The 24,255-nt window shown below is 38.0% G+C and overlaps 1 protein-coding gene across 2 annotated transcripts in view; it reads right to left on the bottom strand.

Annotated features, from left to right (window-relative positions):
* The window catches only part of thada (THADA armadillo repeat containing), a 106,859-nt gene that overhangs the window by 19,573 nt on the left and 63,031 nt on the right, over positions 1 to 24,255 (bottom strand). For both annotated transcript variants that reach the window (XM_065297337.2, XM_065297336.2), the window contains exons 29-31: positions 18,271 to 18,439; positions 13,760 to 13,872; positions 7,032 to 7,114 (exon numbers count right to left, since the gene is read on the bottom strand). In XM_065297337.2, the coding sequence (XP_065153409.1) occupies positions 7,032 to 7,114; positions 13,760 to 13,872; positions 18,271 to 18,439 (365 nt within the window). The remainder of the gene's footprint in view (positions 1 to 7,031; positions 7,115 to 13,759; positions 13,873 to 18,270; positions 18,440 to 24,255) is intronic.

Raw genomic sequence — 24,255 nt, 5'->3', positions numbered from 1 at the left:
GGTCCATTTACAATTGGCCACATAAATGTGTAGAGGCAAATTGCAAATACACTATTCATTGCTCCGCCTAAAAAAAACTTAAGACGACAATAATGCAACAAGGCAGCACTTACTGTATGTCAGTGGCGGCCGGTGACTTCTTTTTCTCAAGGGCGCACGATGCGAAGTTTGTCACAACATGTATGTAGCCTGTAATGTGTGTGGTTCGTAATTTCAAAATATGTGCTCGGCCCGTCGAGTGAACCTATGTGCATCACGTGTCTTGTCAAAATAAGTACCTGCTGCAGACGCGTCTACAAGGTTTATGATAAAAGAGAAGCTCGCGTTTGCCAGATACTCGCATAATCTCACGCGTAATCAAAGTTTACTGTTAAGGGAGTGTCTTGCGTGTATTTTGTGAACGTGAGCGTCTCTTTTATCATAAACGGTTTTGGTGCGTGTGCAGCAGACACTTATTTTGACAAAACACGTGATGCAAATGGTTCACATGACGGAACATGACACTCCGAACACTTATTTTTAATATGCGCCCCTTGGAAGAGCAGTCACGAGCCGCCACTGCTGTATGTTGAACGAGGGATGCGCCCACACTCCGCACAGTACAGAGCAGCTGGAGAATGAGTTTTTCAATGGACTGTTTTATTGTTTTAAAAAGATTTTTACCCAAGTCATCGCTCCATAAAGCAACGAGAGCGTCGTCTTTGTTTTTTTGCATCACTCCTGGCTAACTTACGAGTGACGTGCTTACGTTTGGAAGGAGTAAAGCGGTGACATATGTGGCTTCAACAACCAGATGTTTTTGAAGAGTTTGGTTCCAAAACGCAATAAATCTATTTTGACAAATTTCTGTAAAAATGTGTTTTCTATACCAAGAAAGTGACAAGATGAAAACCACTATTTTCTGTTACAAAATTTCACATAGCGTCTTTAGGTTATAAAAACATAAAAAATTCAAATCCATAACTTGATTTTCAAAGATTTATTATAAAAACGGATTATTTTTCCACAAAATGCAATAAATCCATTCAATCAATGTATAAATGTGCATTAATCTTTGCCATTTAATATTCATTTAGTTGAACAGTTGTACACACAGATTACAAAAATAAACATTAATGGCATAAATCAAAACACTGTCATTGCTGCGCGGTTATACTTGACGTTGTCGCTTAACATTTTTTTCACATCGATCAGCTGTAGTTTGAGTAAAATAATGTAACGTTTTTCATAAGATCCCCTGTGTTCAATGTGTTAGCATGACAGAGCTTGATGCTGTCGGGAGAACAAGCGTCCGTTTCCCGAGTGCCTCTCACGTAAATTATTAGATGTCCATGGCTTACGTTTCTTTCCCGTTGCAGAAAACCATCATAGGTTTATCAATGCTATTAAAGTATTATTTTTTTTTTGTTTGTTTGTTGATCACGAAGTACAAAGTAGATGAGGAAAACTAGGACTCTGTGTACTCAACGCGCCGCCATTGTTTGTTTACATTGCGTGAATGGTGCGCTGTAATTTGTGGAGCGGATTTATTGCATTCTGTAGAAAAGGAGGAGTTGCGTTTATCCCGTTTTGGGAAAAAAGGGAGAAAAGATGACAGAATAACACGGCGGATATTGGATTTTGCGTAAAATTAAGAATTTACTTTTAAATACTGACCTGATATAATACTGATTTTGGCAGTAACTCATTTTTTTCAAAAATGGCGTTTATCGCGTTTTGGAACTAAACTCTTAGACCTATCCAGTTTCGTCTGAAATGCATCAGCAATCAGATTGAAAATGTTTCGGAGGGCATTTACACTTTTTTTGTTACAATCGAATAGCTTTCCGATCAGAGAAATGCATGAAGTGACAAGGTGATTAAAGGCCCATAGAGATCAGCGTGGTAAGTTCAAATATGTCTGCAAGTTTTATTTTCTCTGTGTTTGTTACTTTTAAACTCTGTTACCAAAATGTGGGACTTTACGTAGATTTAAAAATAAAACTGTATAAAATGTATAAACTGAAAATCAGTACAATGTGAAAGTGAAATAAAGCTACTCCAGAATGAGTAACAGTCATTCAGATCATCAGATATTTAATGTGTTTGCATCATCAAAGGTTCATTTCATGTTTGACAGCATGAAATCTATTAAAAATCTTTAATGTGTGTCTTTAATGCCTCAAAAAAAGCTATGGCACACCACAATGTACCACATACATGGAAAGTCCCACATCCTTCACACCAAAAAGAGGAAACTGAGAGCGAGCAGCGAGAGAAAGGCCACTTTAAAACTATGACATTTATGAAAACAGCCAGTCCTCTGGAGAGACTGAGGAGGACAGTAATGATTAATTTTGGAAATGAAAGCCATTTCTCAGCAGGACACAGTGCGGTTGACAGTGTGTGCATGTGTGTGAGTTTGGAGACAGCACTTCTGGGCATCCATATGAAGCTTTACGACAACTTGAATAGCCCTCAAACACTCAAAAGACACACAAACACGCCATCCCAATCTGACTCATAGAGAAAATGTGTTTTCATTAATGCCACGACCACCAAGTCTCGGTAACCAAACTTTGTGCTCCTATTAAAATAGCAATGTTACAGTGTTATATTGGCCAGGGCAATGAAATCCAATGACTTAAAGACTTACACAACCTGAAAAAGCTGTAATATAGGAAAAGCACACAAAATTCGAGAAAGAGTTCACCTTTTTGGTTCTGTTCAAAGCTTGGCAGCACTGGTCACTATATGCTTGCATTGCATGCAAAACAGCAACATTAACATTATTTAAATTTCCACACAAATTAATTTTTCATTCTCACTTAACATAAGCCAATTCCCAAAAGTGTCACATACAGTAACCCACAATGATCCTATAAAATATGGCATTACGGGCCGAACACCTTTACAGCACACTAGGCATTAAAGTGTGTGTTTTACAATATTCGGCTCAAGTTTATGCTGCTGAAAAACAGTGGGCTGTCTGTTCTCACTACAGTAGTAAACATACATGGATACAAACATCCAGGCAGCACCATACGCTCGCACACATGGATTTTACATCACGGTCTGCCATCATTACCCAAACTGTGAAAAACAAAACCCAGACGACTAAAGAACGTGCACAGCAGATGTGAGCATGAAAACTCTTTCCCACAGTGGGCGACCCCTTACAGTGCCAACCGCCGTGTGTGCGTGCAAATGCAGCCAGGATTTATTTACCCGAGTAGATAAAAATATGGGGAATATATTACAATTTGTATCAAAAATGATGTTTGGAATGAACACTATCGGGTGCTAGGCTGTCAGAGGGCGAGGAAGTGGGAGGATTTGTGCTTGAGGAGCACTTCTCGGGCGGCGCGGCGTTTGATCCGCGCAGGCTCATAAAGCCGTATATCCCTGCTCGGCTAAACCCTTTCCAGTAAAAACACCATCACAACCTCTGCTTAGTCTCTCAGAGCCAAACTACTTACAGCTCTCATTCTCACACACACATACGCGTCCTGTTTAAGTAAAGAGTGTATCAGGGCGAGTATGCAGAAACTGCCCAGAAAATTTCAGCTCCTACTTAATAATTCCAAGACGAATGAAAAAGCAGATTGTTCACGTCCCTCTCTCTAGCTTTAAGTGAGACAGATTGAAATATTCCTAAATCCGCCTTTTTATTGAGGCGATCAACTTCTGTCAAAAGAGCGTAAGTGGAAAGAGAAAGTGGAAGAAACAAAGAAACAAAAATGAAAGATCTTGTCTTAAAGGCAGGCCTGGAAATGGGGGACTGAATCCATGGAGTGAATTTGGAGTGAAGAAGGACGAAGTTCCAGTTCAAAATGTTATCTATGTAATCGCCTCCAAATGCTATGCAAATTTCAGACATAAATAGCGTGGGACTTTTCGCATATGTGGTTTAAAATATAAAAAAATGTCCCCAGCTAGATTCCCCCAGTTAATCTCTGCCATTTCCACCACTGCTTAAAGGACTAGGGTTCCTAAAAATAACACTTCTGACATGTATCCTCATGTCATGCCAAACCAACTACTTTTATTCTGTGGATTACAAAGGACAAATGGTATATTGGTATATAAATGGGTTTTTTTCTATATGAAAGCTATAACATCCAGTATTGTTATATGATAACAATAAGATATTCTTACATGATAACTATAAGATATAGCTACCCAATAACAACAGTTTAGTTTTACGATAACTATACAACAGTCTATAAACTATAATATGATGACACATAATAGCTATAACATGCAGTATAGATTAGGGTTGGAGCTTTGCGTAACAGTGGCCCCTCCATATCATAGTTATACTATAAGTGTGATAAGATATTGGCTGCGTCCAAAAACTTTAAATTTCTGCCTTCTGCGGCAGCTTTCCAAGGCAGGAAAGCATCAAGGCATGTCCGAATTCAATGTTAGGTTTACTTCCTGAGTCCTGAGATCTTGTCCCAAAATTCTATGCGTGTGTGTGCATGGGGAATGTGATTGGTTGAGCCTGCTCAAGTTCTAAAAAATAAAATGGCGTCCAAGAAAACCACTGGAGCACAAATGTATATTTTCACTTTTTACACATTTAAATTGCATTCCTAGCCAGAAATTAGTATTGTAGTTTTCAAATATGTGATTCGTTATCACAAAGGCCCTCTCTGTTTATATTTCAAAAACGCTGCTTTTGAATAGTGTCCGAAAGCGTTTCTCTGAGCTGCCTTCATGCCTCCGAAGTCATTGCGTCATGAGGCAGCGAGGCAACGAGTCAGCTGCCTAAATTTTCGGACGCAGCCATAGTTATATGATAACTATGAAAAGATACTGTTAAGTGATAACTACACAACGGTCTTTCTGAGCTATACAGTTTCTATTACATACAGTATAAACTGTTTCATACGGACACACGTGCATTGTCGTGGTTTCGCGACTGGTCGGAACTTTTCTTTTGGTTTCTGTTTGTTTAATGGCCCGACTAGTAGTTAAATTGAACTCTTGAATAAATACCTCATCAAAAATAACAAATGTTTTGGTTTCAGGGGGAGACGGCGACCATGAATAGAAGGGAGGTTTTGCAGCCGGTTTGTAGTTAACATTAAATACATTATAGTACACATTTTAAACAGCAACGTCTCGTATTTTCATACGCTTTAGCTATGAAATATGAACTAAGGTAATCTAATTGTTGTTTATGTTGCTTGTTATCAGAAATAAACTACTCTAAAATGACTTTGTTGTTATTGATTCTTAGCGGAGTTTACCGGAACTATGATAACTATGATAAGATAGTCGCACAATAACGTTATAACAGTTTTAATGAACTATATGGTAACATACAGTATAGTTATGGGATACCTACAAAAAAGCTACAGTAGCACCGTATCTATACGACAGCCTTTTTAAACTATATGATACCATATAGTTATGCGATAACTATAAGACATAGCTACACAATAACACTATTACAGTCTTATTAAACTATACAGTAGCTACAGTATAACATATAAACTAGCTATAACTTTAAACTATAATATAATAAAAGGTAATACTGTAGCTATAACAGAGGACTTGGAATATAGCATATAAGTCATATGTACCAGATTTACTACCAGCTTGCGCCACCTTTTTTGCCGTTAAAAAACTACTTTCAGGATTTACTAAGGACATGCTGTGAAAAATTAGGGCTGATAAGGCATGGAAAGGCATTGCATATGCATTTGTAGCAGTTTCACTTTCAGACGGCAAAATTATGATAACACGATATAATACCATTTGCACTTGTCAATTTACTGGTATTTGTGCCATTTTTTAATGCCTAATAAAAACATGTTTAAACCCTGTACTTATTATAGTTGCTTTATTAGATTTTGTTGTTTATTATGAAAAATGAATTTTCTTCTGTTCTTTAGCATGGACTCACAGAGATTTCCACTCCCATCGGTGCTTTATTTATATATAGCACTCACGCTGATTTGCCCTCTTTAGTAAATCAGCGGCCCGTTCTTCGTACTTCGCTTAGCTGTCAGTTAGCTGGATTTGATTGTTGACGATTAGGCATGATCTTGGATCGTTTGGTTCTTCAAAGCTCATCCTAGACTTGCTGTCATAGCAACAGATCCGTAAGCTCAAACCTGCTTGGGAGCATGCTTATTTCAAGATTAAACAAGATTAGTTTGTACCTTTTTAAGCGGATGTGATACAGAAAGTCTGACGCAGTCGCATATTCTCCATTATACGAGCGCAATCTGCGTAAGATGTATGATTAATATGAAGAGACATCTCGGATGTCTCATTTGATCTCGGATGAATTAAGCGACGTACGAAGAACGGGCCCCTGGTCTTTGGACTACTAAAATGCTGCTTTTATCGTTTTTAAGGGCAGTTTTTGGGACAGTCTCTGATTTCATTGTAAAAACAACATAATCAATATTGTCCTGAATAATTAAGTTTGAGCTTCACAGCAAAAAGTTGGACATACAAGAGGCTACCTTAATGATGACAAAGTGCTTATTTTAAAGAAACCATCCCTTTTCGTGGAAGTGGGTTAAAAAAATCCAGACAGAGTACAAAATAGAAGCAGTTTAAGTAAAATTCATAAAATGAAAGTGAAGGTAGACGAAAAAAGGTGTTAAGACTGAAAGTAGAGGCCAGAGTGTATAAATAAATCCCCGTGTGCACGTGTTGATGCTTGCCCACCGTTTGTTATGTAAGTGATGGCAGGCGGGTGGGACTGTAAGAGTATGCTTGTTTTAGAGTGATAAACACTGCCACCATGCCCACATGTGCGCGACACATGGGGCCTGCAAAAGCGCAGGGGCCGTCCCTCATTCTTTAACTGGGTCACACAGGCACAATTGCACCATCTGTCAGAGATCTGTACGGTTTTGCATTCCTTTTATATCAAAGACCCACAAGCCTCCAGCACCGTCAAATTAACAAACTCAAACAAACATGTTACTTTGGTATATAAACCAGACTGGGAGTTAAGCATTTGAAAAAAGAAAAGCTTGTAACATTGATGTTTCTTTTGAGAGAGATGGTGCATGAGCTCTTACCTGGTACAGAAACAGGAAGGCAGCCACAAAAACAACCCAGCAGGTCTAAAAAGGCACCACGTGTCACCAGACATGGATTCCTTCTGTGTGTTTGAATGTGGAAGAAAGAAAACAGTTATTAACAACATATTGTATTTAACTTACATTTCAATCAGACCAGTTTAATCTTAATCTTACAACTTTACAGTGACCACAAAATATTTGGACTTGGATACTTAAGCACCCATTAAAATGTACCTGCAACCGACTAGCAAACAGATTCAGACTGCAATGTAGCTTCTACCGGCTATTTAAAAACAAAGAGCTCATAATATAAAAAATTCAATAGCAAAATGTCAACACAGGAAAGAAAACCTCATTGGGATATTAAAAATATTTACATTAGATCCAATAAATCAAAATCAACAGTGTGGCATTTGAAAGCAGATTTTCTCTAGTTTCCTAACCAACTGGTCCCAATTTGATTTTAGTGGCTGTATGAAGTAAGCAATGATCAAATTTTATGAGATGAGCGCACATACTGTATGAGTGATGCCATAGTCGAGTGATTACCAGTGGGGAAAATGTTTGGGCCCTGACTTTGTCAATAAAGAATCACTCCTGGTATATATCACAATAAAGTTGTAATTGTGAATGACAGCTACAATTTGGCCTGCACACATTGTTTGTACTGAAAAACTTATTTTTTAAATTATCTTATAAATTATTACTTAGTCTGTTTAGAAGGCAACATTGTGCTGAAAACAATATTTTACCATCATTTTCTTTGACAGCACAAGAAAAAAAAACTTTTAAAGGGACACTCCACAAAATATACTCATTTTCCAGCTCCCCAGCCAATCTCCGGGTCTGGTGCTAGCACTTTTAGCATAGCTTAGCATAATCCATTGAATCTGATTAGACCATTAGCATCGCGCTAAAAAATAACCAAAGAGTTTAAATATTTTATTTAAAACTTGACTCTTCTGTAGTTACATCGTGTACTAAGACAGACAGAAAATTTAAATTTGTGATTTTCTAGGCAGATATGTCTAGGAACTATACTCTCATTCTGGCGTAATAATCAAGGACTTTGCTGCTGTAACATGGCTGCAGGAGGCGCAATGATATTACGCAGCAGCCGAAAATAGTCCCCTTAGTAACTTTCAATAGCAGGGGACTATTTTCGGCTTCTGCGTAATATCATTGCGTTAAATAGAATGTGTCTCTTTAATACATTGTACTTTTTTACCTTGTTCACACTGTCAGTCAATATCCGATTTTGGTGCATATCCGATTTGACAGACTCACTGTCTATATTGTGTATCACAACTGTTCAGATCCGATCTGTGCTATGGCAATGACATTGTGCTGGCACGACAATCTGCCTCAACATCTGACGTTGTAGAAACTATATTCCCCAATAAAAGGACTTTCCCAAACACCCCTATCATTTCATCAGCTGTTCCAAAGCTCGCACTGGGGTTGCGCTTATGGACACGACAGCATGGTGTAACCAAAATCCGATCAAAGTGGCCAGACTGAAATGGATTTCCGGAAATGCGATTTGAAACCACCTCCTGATGTAGCCTGAAACGGATTTGATCAAACGGATTTCATACGGTTTTTGGCTGTTCATGCGTTCTAAATGTGATTGGATTCCATTCGGATATGCACCAAAATCGGATTTGGACTGACAGTGTAAACAATTTTGTGTGTACATTCGTGTAGTTCAGAATAGGTTTAAGGTTAGGGGTCAAGTGTGAAACCCGAGGGGCAACCTTTTGGTCTCTATCGTAAAGCCAATGGGTCATTCTACAGAAACGTCCACTTTTGGCATGACAAGATTTTCACAATGTATTTCTTTTTCTAACATTTAAACTTTAAACCTTACTTTAGCAACATTAACCCCCTGGGGTCCAAAAAATTGGCGCTGCGTTTTGACATGTTTTCTCCTTATCATAGCAGAATCAACTTACATTTACATTACCTTTACATTTAGTCATTTAGCAGACACTTTTGTCCAAAGCATCTTACAAGTGAGGTTAACAATAGAAGCAATTATAGCAACACAAGAACAGTAATACATAAGTGCACTGGAATTAGTCTCATCAAGTCCAACACAATATACATAGCCAAGGGTTTGTTATGGCGCTTTTCCATTGCATAGTACCCCACGGTTTGGTTTAGTTTGGGTCGGGTCAGCTTACTTTTGGGAGCTTTTCCATTGGGTGCAGTACTTAGTACCCGATACTTTTTTTCGTACCACCTCGGTTGGGGTTCCAAGCGACCCGAGCTGATACCAAACGTGACGCAAAAACACTGTAGGTCACTGATTGGTCTGAGAGAAGCGTCATCGCTATAATATAAATATTAGCTTTAGCTTACTGCTAGCTTGCGCTGTCTCGAGCAAACATATTGTTATCTGTGTTCTGCTATAAGTTTCCAAACACCCTTTTAGCGATGAAAAACATCCACAGGTTGAGAATCCGGGACACCATAACAGTTTTTTCCAGACTTGCAGTTTGTGGCGGCACATTCGCGACGTGCACGTCCGCATTATATATGCTTAAATGCAACTTGAATGAGGCTCAGCGGAGCACTGTCGATTGACGCCACGGGTCGGGTGTTTGAACAGAAACTGTCATGTGAGACAGAGGTAGTTATAAACGCGATGTGCAAACATCTATTTGTGGTGGCCAATTTTAATTTTGTGGCAGACTGAGAAATAAATGAATGTGTGGGAATGTACAACAACGCTCTCACGTGTATGATGTCACAGCAGTAGGCAGCGTAAATATAACGACACGCCTATAATCCCTCCCACTCCAAAGTGATACTAAACTCGATGGAAAAGCTAACCACGCCAAAGTGAGGTAAGCTGACCCGACCCAAACTAAACTAAACCGTGGGGTACTATGCAATGGAAAAGCGCCATTAGTAATTGTTTTAAAATACTCCATTATAAATAATCATACACTTACGTGTTTGGCATCATTTAAAACTGTGAAGGGTCTTCTTTAATATGTGTACATTCACAATAACAACAAATCTTTGTGTTTTTGTCAAATAAAGAAAATAAACAGGGTGCGCATTCAGACATTTCTGTCTCTGCCAGCTGTCTCTCAAAACACGTTACAAAAATCAGTTGAAACTCTGTGAATACTCGTCACACAAACATGATACACAAATCCAAAGAAAACCTGAAATGTCTTCTTTTAAACAAGCTAATTATAATCAAAAACAAATATTGTTCTTTTTAAAATATAAAAAAATTGTAACCCTAAAGGATGTTTCAAATGTAATATTTCTGTAAAGGCTAGGGACAGAAAAATTGACATTTCCGTAGAATGACCCTGATGCCAGTCAATGAATTGCAGTTTAAGTTACTTTCGTATTGATACGAAAGTGACTTAAACTGCAATTCATTGACTGGCATCGACAAAGCTGGCTCCAAAAGGAAGTAAATTCCCATAGACCCCCATGTTAAAATGCCCACCTTTACATCAGAAATACATATGTTTAGAGCCTTGTACAAAAAGTGATTCTGGTTTATATAGCTAATTTTGCGCTTTATGAACTGTGGAGGGGGGGTGAATTTTTTTGTAACTCATCAGTTTAAATTATATTAAGCCTTAAAGTTTTGCATAATTATGGGCGTGGCCACTTGAGTGACAAGTGAACTGCAGCTGCTGTCTCTACAGTCAAGCTAGGCAGGGGTGGTTTCAGCAACCAGTCAAGATGCAATGGCAGGCTCCGCCTACTTTGGGCTTCAAAAATGCTCTTCAGAAACCTATGGGTGACGTCACGTTGATATTTTTTACAGTCTGTGGTGTAACCACATGCAGATGCTAAATAAGTACAACTTAAAAACATGTATGGACACAATTGTTCAATTGTATACCTTTTTCTTATTTTTCTAATTTTTTACCTTTGTGACCTTACTCAGTCAGAATTAAACATATCAAGGTTATATTTTGACAGAATATCGTTTATATAAATAGATGTTATGTAGACAACAGTAACTCACAAAAATGGACATTTGCTGGGTTTTCACAGACTGGGTTAGATATAAAGTGACCAGAGGAACAATATAAAACATCCATTAAACATCTAACGCACATCACTACTTGCCAGTTTTGTTCAAACACCGCTAAATCACTTTGCATCTTTGTCAGGAGGTGAAAAAACATCAAACAAATTTCTCTAGCTGTCCATTTAAGTCCTACCAAATTCACCTGGACACATAATCATTCATAACTCCAGGAGGACATGATGTAGTTTGACTGGTTTTCAGTTGTGTACTCAGGAACAGTACATGATAGCAGGTCTACAACTGATGTGGATGCTGACCATGAAACATCACATGTACTGCCCCACAGGCACAAAGGGAATTCTGGGTTGTGTATCTCAGACCAAATCTTACAAGAAACATTTGCGTGTGTGTGTTTACAGAAACGAGCGAGTATATGGAAGAGTAAATCTGTTATGTGTGTGTGTGACCACGGCGCAGCAAATGCTCGTGGGCACAGTGAGAACAAGAGGGCCAGTGTTAAGAGCTGACGTCAGTAAGATATTAATAACATACACACAGTCTCTCTCTCTGAACGTCTGGCTTCATCTTTTTGTGTCTATTTGTTGCACTCTTGAATGGCACAATGTTTCTCAGAATTCAAGGAATTACCAGACTGGTAAAAACAGAGAGACCACGTCAAAAAGTCAACCTCCTGTGTTATTTGTGGTTTGGTTATTGAGGTTAATCAGTCTGTAAACAAGTAATTTTTCTTTCATTTCCTCTTCTTCCTCCACCTACAGTTTCGCTTTCATATTTTAGCCAATCTCTCCTTTTTACCTAAACGTTTCCTAAATCTCTGTGTATTGGGTATGTTTGGAATGGCATACTCCCATACTCCGACTGAAAGTGTAGTATGTGCTGTATACCGTGCATGACATTGTAGTACATAACTAAAGCTTTCTTTGCACAACACTGTTTCCCACGATGCAATATTCTTGACATTTCATTGTATTAATGGAAAAATCAAAAGTGAAACAGAGAATTAAATATTTAATGCTCAGTGTGCAGTGAGCAGTGTGTTAATATCCCATTCGGACACCTTCCTAAACTTTCCCAAAATCTCTCTCTCTCTCTCTCTCTCTCTCTCTCTCTCTCTCTCTCTCTCTCTGTGTGTGTTTCCATTTCAGATTTGTGCAAAACTTTAGAGTGAAATATCTAAATGTCATTCTAAATTTTGAAAATAGACAATTGCAAAATAACAGCATTTTCATTAAGCCATTCCATAAACCTTTTTAACTGATGTTGGTAGGTTAACTAATATCACATCCACCGCACAAAAAAAAAGATAATTATTTAAACATTAATGCCAAGGAAAGTCCCTTATACATAGGAGCACCAACGTATAGGTGTTTCTTGGAGGTCAAAGTACATTATTTTAAAGGGGACATTCACAAGACTTGTTTTAAAATAATAATTCTTTGGTGTCCCCAGAGTATGTATGTGAAGAAGCTCAACATACCATATAGATCATTTATCATAACATGTCAAAATTGCCACTTTGTAGGTGTGTACAAAAATTTGCTGTTTTTGGGTGTGTCCCTTTAAAAGCAAATAAGTTGATCTCTGCACAAAATGGGAGTGCCGTGGTGCATATTAAGGGGGGGGGGTATTATCCCCTTATGACATCACAAGGGGAGCCAGATTTCAATTACCTATTTTTTCACATCTTTGCAGAGTTACTGGTTTGTTCTTTTTCACATTTTCTAGGTTGATAGATGCACTGGGACCCAATTATTGCACTTAAACATGAAAAAAGACAGATTTTTACGATATGTCCCCTTTAAATCAAAGGAGATGTAGGAGTGTTATCCAAACATTAATGGCAAGGAAAGCCTATTTGGGAGCAGACATGTATTTAGGTGTTTCTGCGAAGATTTAGTACATACTGCATCATCTTCAAATAATAATTATGTGACTTACTTGCATCAGGGACCTGAAAATGCGAATAAACTGTTTCTATTGCAGTTTTGCGAAAAAACACCTCATGCGAGGGTAAAAACTTTTTTGCAATAAATGGGAGTTTTTGCAAAATTGACGTGGTCCCATTGCCCGTGTTTTCAATTTAAAGCACAATTTAAAGGTAGTAACAGACAATACATTGCAGAGGTCGGTATATATTAATTATATTTTTCAGTTTAACTTCTCTATTACTTAACTTTGATGTTTGTAATAAAAAACCTTCAGTGTCACCCAATTTAAAGCCAAAGTCTGACAGACAGTAAAATTACCAATCATTATTCACTTTTTAACATGATGTTATGCATATAAATGTTATGCATTACTTTCACCAATTTTATGTTAGTCTCTTATTTACTATAATAACATTACCTCATAAGCTTTTACAGCTTTCTTAATATTGGTATCGGCCATAAAGAAATCACTATCGAACACTACTTAAAGGGTAATGGAAAGGCAGCTTCTTTCTCTCTCTGTAATGCGTTTGACATAAAACATCAGTATGGATGAGTGACGAAGGTCAAAGGGCACACGGCCGTGTCGAGTTCCCTACAGTGCTGCCGTCCATGTGCTGGGTCAGTGAGCGAAGAACAAGACACAGAGGACTGGATTAACACCGATGATTGAGTCACGGTCAGATGCATAGGTCAGCTAAAATCTTCGGACCACTTGCTTGTAATGAAAGTAGCTGTTCATGTACAAGACCAAAAGCACCCACCTTGTGGCGAGCCACAGACGCGTAAACAGGAGTTGGGAGATGTCACAGTCCTGCCCGCTTCCTAACTGGGGTCTGCGAGTGTCTGTCAGGTAGGAACGAAACAGCGACAGCACCTGTGGAGGAAAAAGCACACTTTACGATAAAAAATGAGCATGTTGATGTGCATTAAAAAACCCAAGGTGAAAGAGTTGAATGGTAACAATGTCATAGTAATGACACACTCCTTACAGCACTGTTCCTGCCTTTTGTTTACACAGGGCACATTCCGGGACTGATCCCAGCAATAACTAGGGTCCACATTCCGGGATCGATCTCGAGACCACTTGTGGGAAGTCTTTGCGTTCACACTTAAGGCACTTATATGGCAATTTACTTAGATCAACTCTTTGTGAAAAAAAGAGATTAAAAACAGATTAAAAAATTACAAAGAAAAAAAATCGATAAGAGAGACATAAGACCAATAAAGTTCAGAGAGAGAAATATAGTTAAGTAAATGATAGTAGACGGTTCTATGCATGGTATCCCAGTTAAAGAGTGCATGCCGTGCTGAAATAGTCTTTTTACTGTGTTACAGCCGCAATGTGGAAGCCACTCATTATGCACCAGGCGGGACAAGCACAGGGCAAAACAAGTTTGACCATGAAATACCAGGCCTGGTCTTCCAACTGCAGACACCCCAACACAAGCGGCCCACACCCTGCATCCCACACATCCAACCGGGACCGGCTCACTCCGGCAGGGGAAGCCCCGTGACGAACAGCCTCCCTTGGAGAGAAGTGCACATATTTATAGTGACGAACTACACAACTTGTGACCGACCACAAACCGACGGCAGCGGCCGAGAGCAAAAATAAACACCCCATTGAGGTCCATAATTCAGCAGGGTGTACACAGAAACAAAGATTATACATTTAGAAAACACACAAACTGCGCAGAGTGTGCAAGTAGAGCGTGAGCTGGATGCTGACGTTTGACACACTAAGACGTTCAGCTAGGGATCAAATAAGACAAAAGAGACAATCTGAGATTTCTTAGTTCCGATGAAATTAAAATGGATGCTTTATAGTTTATAATATAAATATGTTAGCTTACAGGATATCTATACATTTTAAAACACTGACAAAACATTAAGAAGATTGAATTTTAATGGCAATTGTCAAAGGGGGAGGAGCAACTCAGCATGTCCCACTTTACCTTCCTGTTTCAGTGGAAATACAATAATGCTTCAAACAAAGCAGCACATTTCTAGCCACTTCAGTGGGTCTTTAAAATTATAAATACACAAAATAAAATGTTGCAGACCGATCTCACAGTCAATCACCTGGCTTAATGATACACCAGCTGAACTAAAGAAGTGTACACTACATTGTGTGTACTTTAGTGTGTGTACAAGAACAGTAGTGATGGTTTTGAAAACACACACACACACACGCACACACACAAAGTGGATTAATTTCCCTATGGGGTCTGAATCTTATTGAAGACAAAAAAAATGGATTGTGGGTAAGCAGCAGTGTTGGAGAATGCTCGGAGCTTGGGCACAGGCGTCAGGTTGGGTTAGTGCTGCTCAATCTGTTTCCCTCATTATCCACCTTCTGAAAGGAACCAGTGAGTTGTGTCAACAGGGATTTTCGGGTGAACTCAGCAGGGTTCAAGCAGAGCTGGTTTTGTCATCAAGACGTTGCTTTGAAATGCCGAGCTGACACACTTTTTCAGTTTGTCCTGGTATCAAAAATCAGTTTGTGTGAAAGAGTGTGCGTGCTGGGTTTTAAAAGCATCAACGTATGCACTCATTTTTTTTTTTACGTGTGCCTGGATGTATCCAATGTAACAGAAGAACAAGAAGCCCTTAAATCTGGACTAAGACAACAACATCTGCAACCTGTTTTCCTCACCCCCTTCTACTTTCTCTTTCAGCTTTTTGTGTTGCTTTTTCACTTTCTCATGCACGATGAAAGAAAGCACTGCAGCATTTACTTATGGTCAGCAGCGCCCACAAGAAAGCTGAGGAGTGATGAATCACGCAATTTCAGCCGAAGTGGGTCATTTTTTCATGTTAAAATACTTTCAGCAATCGCACTTTAATGTGTACAGACAACTATAAGCCATCCAGTCATAGCTAGACTTACTGATTTTGAAAAACTGTGGTGGTGCTCTGATTGTTGAAGCAGGCCGACATGTCAACTTAAGGCCTAGTATAGTTCGCTTTTCACGCATATGCGAGGATAAGTGCACAGTGCGCGTGACACAAATTTCGTAATCAGAATAGTACACATACTGTATGCACACCACCATTTTTTGTACAAATGCGCGTTTAAATTTCTTGCAGTAATTTGTTTATCCACAAGGTGCCAACTGTGCCCTGGGGGTCGTTGATTCACAAGGTAGTCTATAAAAAAACTGCATAAACAAAACGTGAGTTGTAACTCATCGCGTCACCCCTTTAGACCTATATAAAATGATAGGTTAGCGAAAAATGTAAATTACCCCATGATTTACTCACTCTTAAGCAATCCGAGATACATATGTCCATAATCTTTTAGACGAACACAATTTGAGTCATTTTAATACATGTCCTTGTACTTCCTAGCTTTAAAAATGGTAGAAAACTGAGATCAAGGAACAACTTCCCACTTCAAACCCCAAAAAAGTGCACATATACAATTCACAAAGGTAATCCACACGGCTCCAATGTGTTAATAAAGGTCTTCTGAGGGTAATCAATGTGTTTTTAGAGATTTTAAACTTTATAAACTGTAATAAATAGCTTCCTATTTTACTAAAATACCAAAAATTGTGTTCTTCTGAAAAGATGATAGACATATATATCTCGGATAGATTAAGGGTGGGTAAATCTTGGGTTAATAATTTTTTTTTGCTTTAACTGCTCCTTACAGACCCCTGTAGGCCAGAAGAGGTATTGCATGCATCCATCAAGTCAAAGTTTGATTTGCGAGGCTGTGCGTCTGACTCTGTTAAAAATGAACTACACTTCAAGCTTTAGTCTTAGGCCTTATTGAAGTTGACATGAGCTTGAGGCGAGATTACCCGTTTGTCCAAACTAGGGTTGTGCCGATAAATGATAGTATCGTGTATCGTCGATCGTCAGACATACAGCTAATAGCGGGCTTTCATGACGATAGTTAGTCATCATCATAGTTTCACATTAACATGTGCATTGCATGCTTTTCCTTGCATGAATGGGCTTCACTTTGGGCTAGGGAGCTTTGTCACACACACGTGAACTCAATGCGCTCATCTTGGACTCTTGCTTGGACCTGAATGCGTGTGGCATGGACTCCTTCTAGCACCTGAACTTTTAATACGTGTGGCTCTGACATTTTCTTGCACTGGAGATGTTGTTAGGCACACATGGTTTAAACCAGCGAATGAAAATATTATTATTGCTACCATTTCTCATGCATATGGTTTTCCTTAAAAATCCATAACCTCAAGCATTACATGTATCGTATAAAGCGTGTAGATGAATAGCTCAAAGTGAAGAAAATTGTTTGAATAAATAAAAAACCTGGGCACATAAAATTCTACAGACTGGCATTTTGGTTTTGGCAAAAAAATAACAACCTAACAAACTTCAAACCAACCAGATCACCTGAGCCACTGCATAGAAACACCTTAGCAACCATTTAAACCACCTTACAATCAAGGCAGTACATTTTACACGTACAAACCTAAAACTCAACTTCTTTTTGCAGATTATTTTGGTTGTACACAGGCATTTTTGTCATTGGTTTCTCTCTGCCGATGCTTTAGTCCACACGTACGCAAGCCTTTCATGCGTTTCAGGTATTCACATGAGATACCAGCATAAGGGAAGCTCACCATTTAAAATAAATATCATGACATTATCAGCGCCTGATCTAAAACACACTTCACACTCCTCCACACAAATACACACATGATTATGTACACAATCTGTTATCTATTGATCCTCTGCTTGTACAAATACAAACTTAAAATTTTCATACTGAAAAAAATCAAGAGTCAAAGCATTGTCACTAGGTTGTTTAATGCAGGAAGCCGAAGCTCTCACCCTGTATCTCTCTTAAGATCGGTCTGCACGGTTTTTAAATATATATTTACAGGCATTAACAATACAAACAGGAAGTCATAATAGACGTGTGGAATAACAAGATATCCGCCCACACAAAAATATACAACACAACATTTTGCACCTATGCAAAATAAACAAATATCACAAGTACTATAATAGTTCAACAATATGATGAGTTTTGTCCAACCCTACTGTACATCAATCCAAATGGCACACTTTACTGTATGTGAACTTTGCACGTCTTGTGTCAATGATGTGAACAACCTGACAGACTATGTGGCATAACAGTAAGTGTTAAATCTAAAATCAGACCGCAAGGAGTGATAGTGGCATTCACACACTTGTATACTTTTGTGTCATGTAGTTGCATGGCAGATAAGTATGCATAATGTTACGCATGGTTGCTGTAATACGTGACTATGGAGAATTGACAAACCTGTAACAGAGTTCCATGTATGTGGTTCTGTTGGATTCCTGCTCCAGGTTCTTGAGGCAGCTCCTCCAGCAGCGTGTGGAGGGTTGTGGGAACCTGGGTCACCAGTACAAACGGAACCAGGGCTCTCGCAGCCATTTCACGTGTGCGGTAAACAGCTGAGCGTCCGCACCTGCAAAAACAATACATTTCAAGCACTTGAACTGTCCGATTCAGATTAACGCACACTGTTAGAAATGAATAAGAGATTGATTACAGGAGTCAAACAAAGCACACATGCAGTTTGTAAAAATGTCTAAATGGTGCATCTCACACGTATACGACGTATGTGACCCGACAATAGAAAGAAAAAAGAAGAACTATTATTCATTTTTACTTGATCATTATTATTGGAAATTATAAAGAAAATATTTTCCTTTTTATGTTTCTCTAGTGGGAATTGGTTGCATTTTGGTTGATTTTAGGTTGAAATATAAACCAGACATATTGACAGTTTTTTTTGTCACTTGCATTAATTATACAAAGTTGTAATTATTTAAAAAATAATGCGTATTACAAAGCTGTAATTATACAAAAATGCATGGGTTGCTATTTGGTTGATTTTAGGTTGATATATAAACCAGATATGTTGACAGGTTTTGTTGTCACTTGCAATGATTTTACAAAGTTGTAATAATAAAAAAATGCATGTTACAAAGTTGTAATTATAAAATATGCATATTACAAAGTTGTAATTATAAAAAATTGTATGGGTTGCATTTTGGTTGATTTTAGGTTGAAATATAAACCAGACATGTAGACAGGTTTTGTCGTCACTTGCACTGATTTTACAAAGTTGTAATTATTTAAAAAATAATGCGTATTACAAAGCTGTAATTATACAAAAATGCATGGGTTGCTATTTGGTTGATTTTAGGTTGATATATAAACCAGATATGTTGACAGGTTTTGTTGTCACTTGCAATGATTTTACAAAGTTGTAATAATAAAAAAATGCATGTTATAAAGTTGTAATTATAAAATATGCATATTACAAAGTTGTAATTATAAAAAATTGTATGGGTTGCATTTTGGTTGATTTTAGGTCGAAATATAAACCAGACATGTAGACAGGTTTTGTCGTCACTTGCACTGATTTTACAAAGCTGTAATTATACAAAAATGCGTGGGTTGCTATTTGGTTGATTTTAGGTTGAAATATAAACCAGACATATTGACAGGTTTTTTGTCACTTGCATTAATTATACAAAGTTGTAATTATTTAAAAAATAATGTGCATTACAAAGTTGTAATTATACAAAAATGCATGTGTTGCTAATTGGTTGATTTTAGGTTGATATATAAACCAGACATGTTGACAGGTTTTGTTGTCACTTCCACTGATTTTACAAAGTTGTAATTATAAAAAAATGCATGTTACAACGTTGTAATTATAAAAAATTGCATGGGTTGCATTTTGGTTGATTTAAGGTTGAAATATAAACCAGACATGTAGACAGGTTTTGTTGTCACTTGCATTCATTTTTACAAAGTTGTAATTATAAAAAACGCATATTACTAAGTTGTAATTATAAAAAATTGCATGGGTTGCATTTTGGTTGATTTTAGGTTGAAATATGTGTTGACAGGTTTTGTTGAGACTTGCATTTGTTTTTAAAAAGTTGTTATTATATAAAAAAAATGCATATATCACATGTAATATATGTAGATTTGTCATTTCATAGATTTGTACGTTGGTTGAGGTTGAAACGTGGCTGAACAGCTTTAGACAACATTGGGAGGACAGTGGGAACATTTTGAGCTAAGTAAGCAGATTCTCAGAGCAGACACCTGATGACCCCCCTGAGTTGAGTGATTTACAATCACTAAATCAAAAAAACTCTCAGAAGTTTTGAAAAATACTTCAAAAGCTCCACAGATGTGAAATATCTATCTTCACGAAAAGACAGAAAAATGAAAAATGCAGTAGGACCCAACAATCATGTATGGAAATGAATTGATATATAGGAGATAAACAAATTAAAATATACGAAAGCTACAAACATGCAAACGTCTGGCTGGTTTCAGCATGGTTAGTATGCAGGTCAGAATCACTATATACACATTCTCCTCCTAGGTCATGGTAGTAAGGCCAATTGCACAGTAGGTCATACATAAAGCAATCTGCTCTTTTTTACCTCTTCAACATTAACAACTTGCCAAACTGCTGATAACCAAGTGTAGGCCAAAGGGTCATTCATCATGTGACCTGCTACAAATGGGTGTGAGCCAGAGGTTTACCTGGTACCAGCTAAGGAGTGCACTAAAATACACGTGACGCTTTTCAGTGTTGATGTGGCATGAATACAAGGCGGGAGTCGCAGTGTCAACAGGTCTGATGATTAGGAATACTAACTATTGGTGGTAAATGCAAGCAACAAAAAGGCTAATGTGGGGAAAAACAGACAGCAGACATATGAACACCTTACCTGCTGGGTTTAAATTCCACCACATCCATATTACCACACACACACTGTACATACATGATGTCACCTTAGGCATTCACAGCATGACAACAGACAAAGTCACGTGTCACACGTACAAACCACTGCCACATGAAACCAGCCTAACCTGTTGCATTCACGCTTCATACATGTAAATAAAGAAGCAGCGATACGCCTCAAAGCCACAAAAACATTGGTACAGACACATATTTCCATCTAATGACCGCCAAAGTCTCCGTTCCCCTTTGTTGGCCTCACATGTTAACTATCAGTGCTAATTTGTCTCATTAAAAGTCTTTGGAGAGGAAATGACAGTTTGGAAGAGTGTAATTTTAGAAACATAGCAGTCTGAGGCTAGCCATCTCCAAGGGGCTTTCTTAATATCGACCCACCATTACAGCTCAAAAGCCACCTGGCTCTTATTAGACCTGGTGGTACAGTTTACCTCGAGCATGACTCGGCAGTCTGCTAAAACCGAACCTAACTTTCGTCTGGCTCCGAAACAACACAAGAGTCTAGGGACAGCATCTGGAGAGAGCGCTGCCTGCAACGGATCCAGTTTATTCGAGTTGTTAAGGTGCAGGAGAGACATTGAAATGGCACACGCAGTTCTGCCGGACACTCCATAAAGTACATCACAGTATAAACACAGCTGAATGTTACTGAACGTGTAGCTATATTTGACGTTGCAGGTGTTAACTTTAATGATGTTGAGCAAGGAGGTAAAGTTCTTACTTCTGGAACATCCAGCCTAAAAAAACATTAAAGATTGACCTCACTTAATTTCCCAATACACGTTCCAGGTAGGATTCAGCAGTGTGCATATGTGTTTCTTTTTGTAATCCTTCATTATAATTAACAATTATTACTTCAGCCAAAGAGGAAATGCACTTCAGAGGCGATGTAATCCATGTTGCACGAATGTGGAAAATAAGCCAAATAGCTATTTAGACAACTGTTGTATGTAATTCAGCCTTTCTGATACATCAGCAATCATACTTCCATTGACAATACCCAAAAATACTGTAAGTTACAGCTTTAATGGTGTAGACTTAATTCATAACTTTTAATTTATTAAATATTTTAAAGCCTTAATAAGCTGATTAATAAGTGAGAATATTCAAGGCAAGCATCAAAATACCTGTACAGCCTGCAGGTGACACAACCAACAACCACATCGTGGTGATCATAGTTAACCCTTTGAAGCCTAACAAATGGGTCATCTTTACCAAATGGATGTCAATATTTGAGACAAGCATAGACCGCAAAGCATGCAAAACAATGACTGCATATGTGTTACAGCAGATGAACACATGTTTGCACTGGAAAGAGCCTGTGCTTCTTGACTTACAGAAATGCTAAGCTAAGCACCGTATGTCAATTGGAGTTGAAGATTTCATGCTTTATTTTATTTAATTATCCTGCATACCCAGATGCCATGGCAACAAATAAGAGGAAAGTGCACTTGATCTCAACATTTGTGAGACACACATAAGAAAAATGAGGTGTCAACTGTTAAATATCTCAAATTATTCCTCCTAGACATCAATGAGATTCAAAGTTTTACATCTCCATATTTTTAAAGCATTTTAACAAATGTGTTTGTATTTTTATTTATCCTAAGCAATTTTAGGAGAAACATCTGAGGCTAAATTGAAACGGCAACATATGGGTAGTAAGCAACATATGTCCTCTTATAGTAGTAGTAAAACATGTACACCCTTTATGTTTCATCAGTTTTTATCTAGTAAATCTTTCAATCAAGAGAATCTGTAAGCAACAGCAGATTAACTGCTAAAACTTGATGTGATATACGCCTGCGGCTTTCACCGCCTCTCCCATATGACGTCTATAACAATGTATAATTGTTGTATAATTCTGACTATATAAACCACAGCTCTTTCAACAGCCATGCCTCTAGGCATTCCAATAATTATATCACCAACAGGTAAATATTAATAACTGATCTGACCTGAATAACAAGGACTTTTTCTGATTACATCACCATATACAACACAATGCTTCTTGAATACCGGTACACTCATTATCATGTTTAATACATTTCTTTAACGGAGCATCTGCACTCAAACTCACAAAAATACAGTATTCATGCTGATAAAATGTATCCTCACAAAATGTGTATAATTATAGTATACTGAAGTATAATTACAAGCATTTCATAAGTGTCAAATACTTTTATGGACAGTTTATACACAGAGTCAAGTTGCAGTCTTGACCCTTCTTTACAAAGACCTCTGCAATTCGCCCTGGCATGCTGTCAATTAACTCTTTCCCTGCCATTGACGAGTTATCTCGTCAATCTGCAATACCGCTATTATTATAAAACCCGGAAGTATTGCCCTAGGGCAAACAGCTGTATGTCCATGTATGTTTTAAAGATCACTCTGCATCTGATCTCTATCAAAAGTCCTTCACAAAAATGGAATTATCTCAGCTTTTTGCTCAAAATTTTGTGTTTTTGATGAAACCTACACATATTTGAGAGGTGATAAAAACAGAACACATGAAGGTAGGATGAAACAGATTTTTTTGTTTGAAAGCAGAGGGTCTATTCTTTTATTTCATATATTGTTTGTTTATATATTTGAAAAGGAACATTTTCTGGAATGCATTAAACTTTTGTGAAAATCATGAAAAATGCTGGAGGGAAAATAGTTAACTTCTGGCCCACATCCTGAATGATGGCAGTCCAATCTTGCATAATAAATTAGGGGTGGGTGATATGGGAAAAATATCATATCATGATTGGTTTAGGCAAAATCACAATTTTACGCCTTTATCACGGTTCTTTTTAATGTTGTTTTTCAAAGACATTACTGAGCATTAATACAGCCATACTAATGCCCTGATTTAAAAATGCAGTCCTACAAGGTAACAAATATATGTGCAGAAAGTGCACGGACAGTATGCGTAAACCAGTGCATGCACAAGAAAATATTGAGACAGGACACGCACTACAAACAATTACACAAAGGAAATAGACTATCTCTTATCTTCCAAGAACAGAAAGCTGTGGAGCATTTTCGGCACCATAATGTTTGATTCCTGTTCCTTGTTTTCTTGATGTTTGTGTTGCTCGGTGTTGCTCTGAAGGCCTGCTGATAGCGTTATAATTTTAATAAGAAATCATTTGTATTGTGTATGTGTCACAGCACGGCCATCTGCACGTAGCTGCGCTCAGTATACTTTGAAAGCTCCACGGACATGTACGCGCGCGCGAGGCGGATGCGGAAAAAGGTATACCCGCCCTTACCTCGTCTTCATGTAGTGCGCCGCTTGTCGCTTACTTGATTCAGGCACGAATCACGATACAAAGATGTTTCCAAAAAAGTGGATCGTGGATACATTTCGTCATAACGCAGACCCCTATAATAAATGCTTGAAGTTTGCCAAAATTAGTGTTCGATCGCTATTGGGTTTAAATGGCCGATGCCGATATTATGAAATCAATGTGGCCAATATTTAAAGGGGACATATCATGAAA

Source organism: Paramisgurnus dabryanus, chromosome 20, assembly GCF_030506205.2.
Source record: "Paramisgurnus dabryanus chromosome 20, PD_genome_1.1, whole genome shotgun sequence".
NCBI classification, from domain to species: Eukaryota; Metazoa; Chordata; class Actinopteri; order Cypriniformes; family Cobitidae; genus Paramisgurnus; species Paramisgurnus dabryanus.
This window is presented reverse-complemented; position numbering and strand designations above follow the sequence as displayed.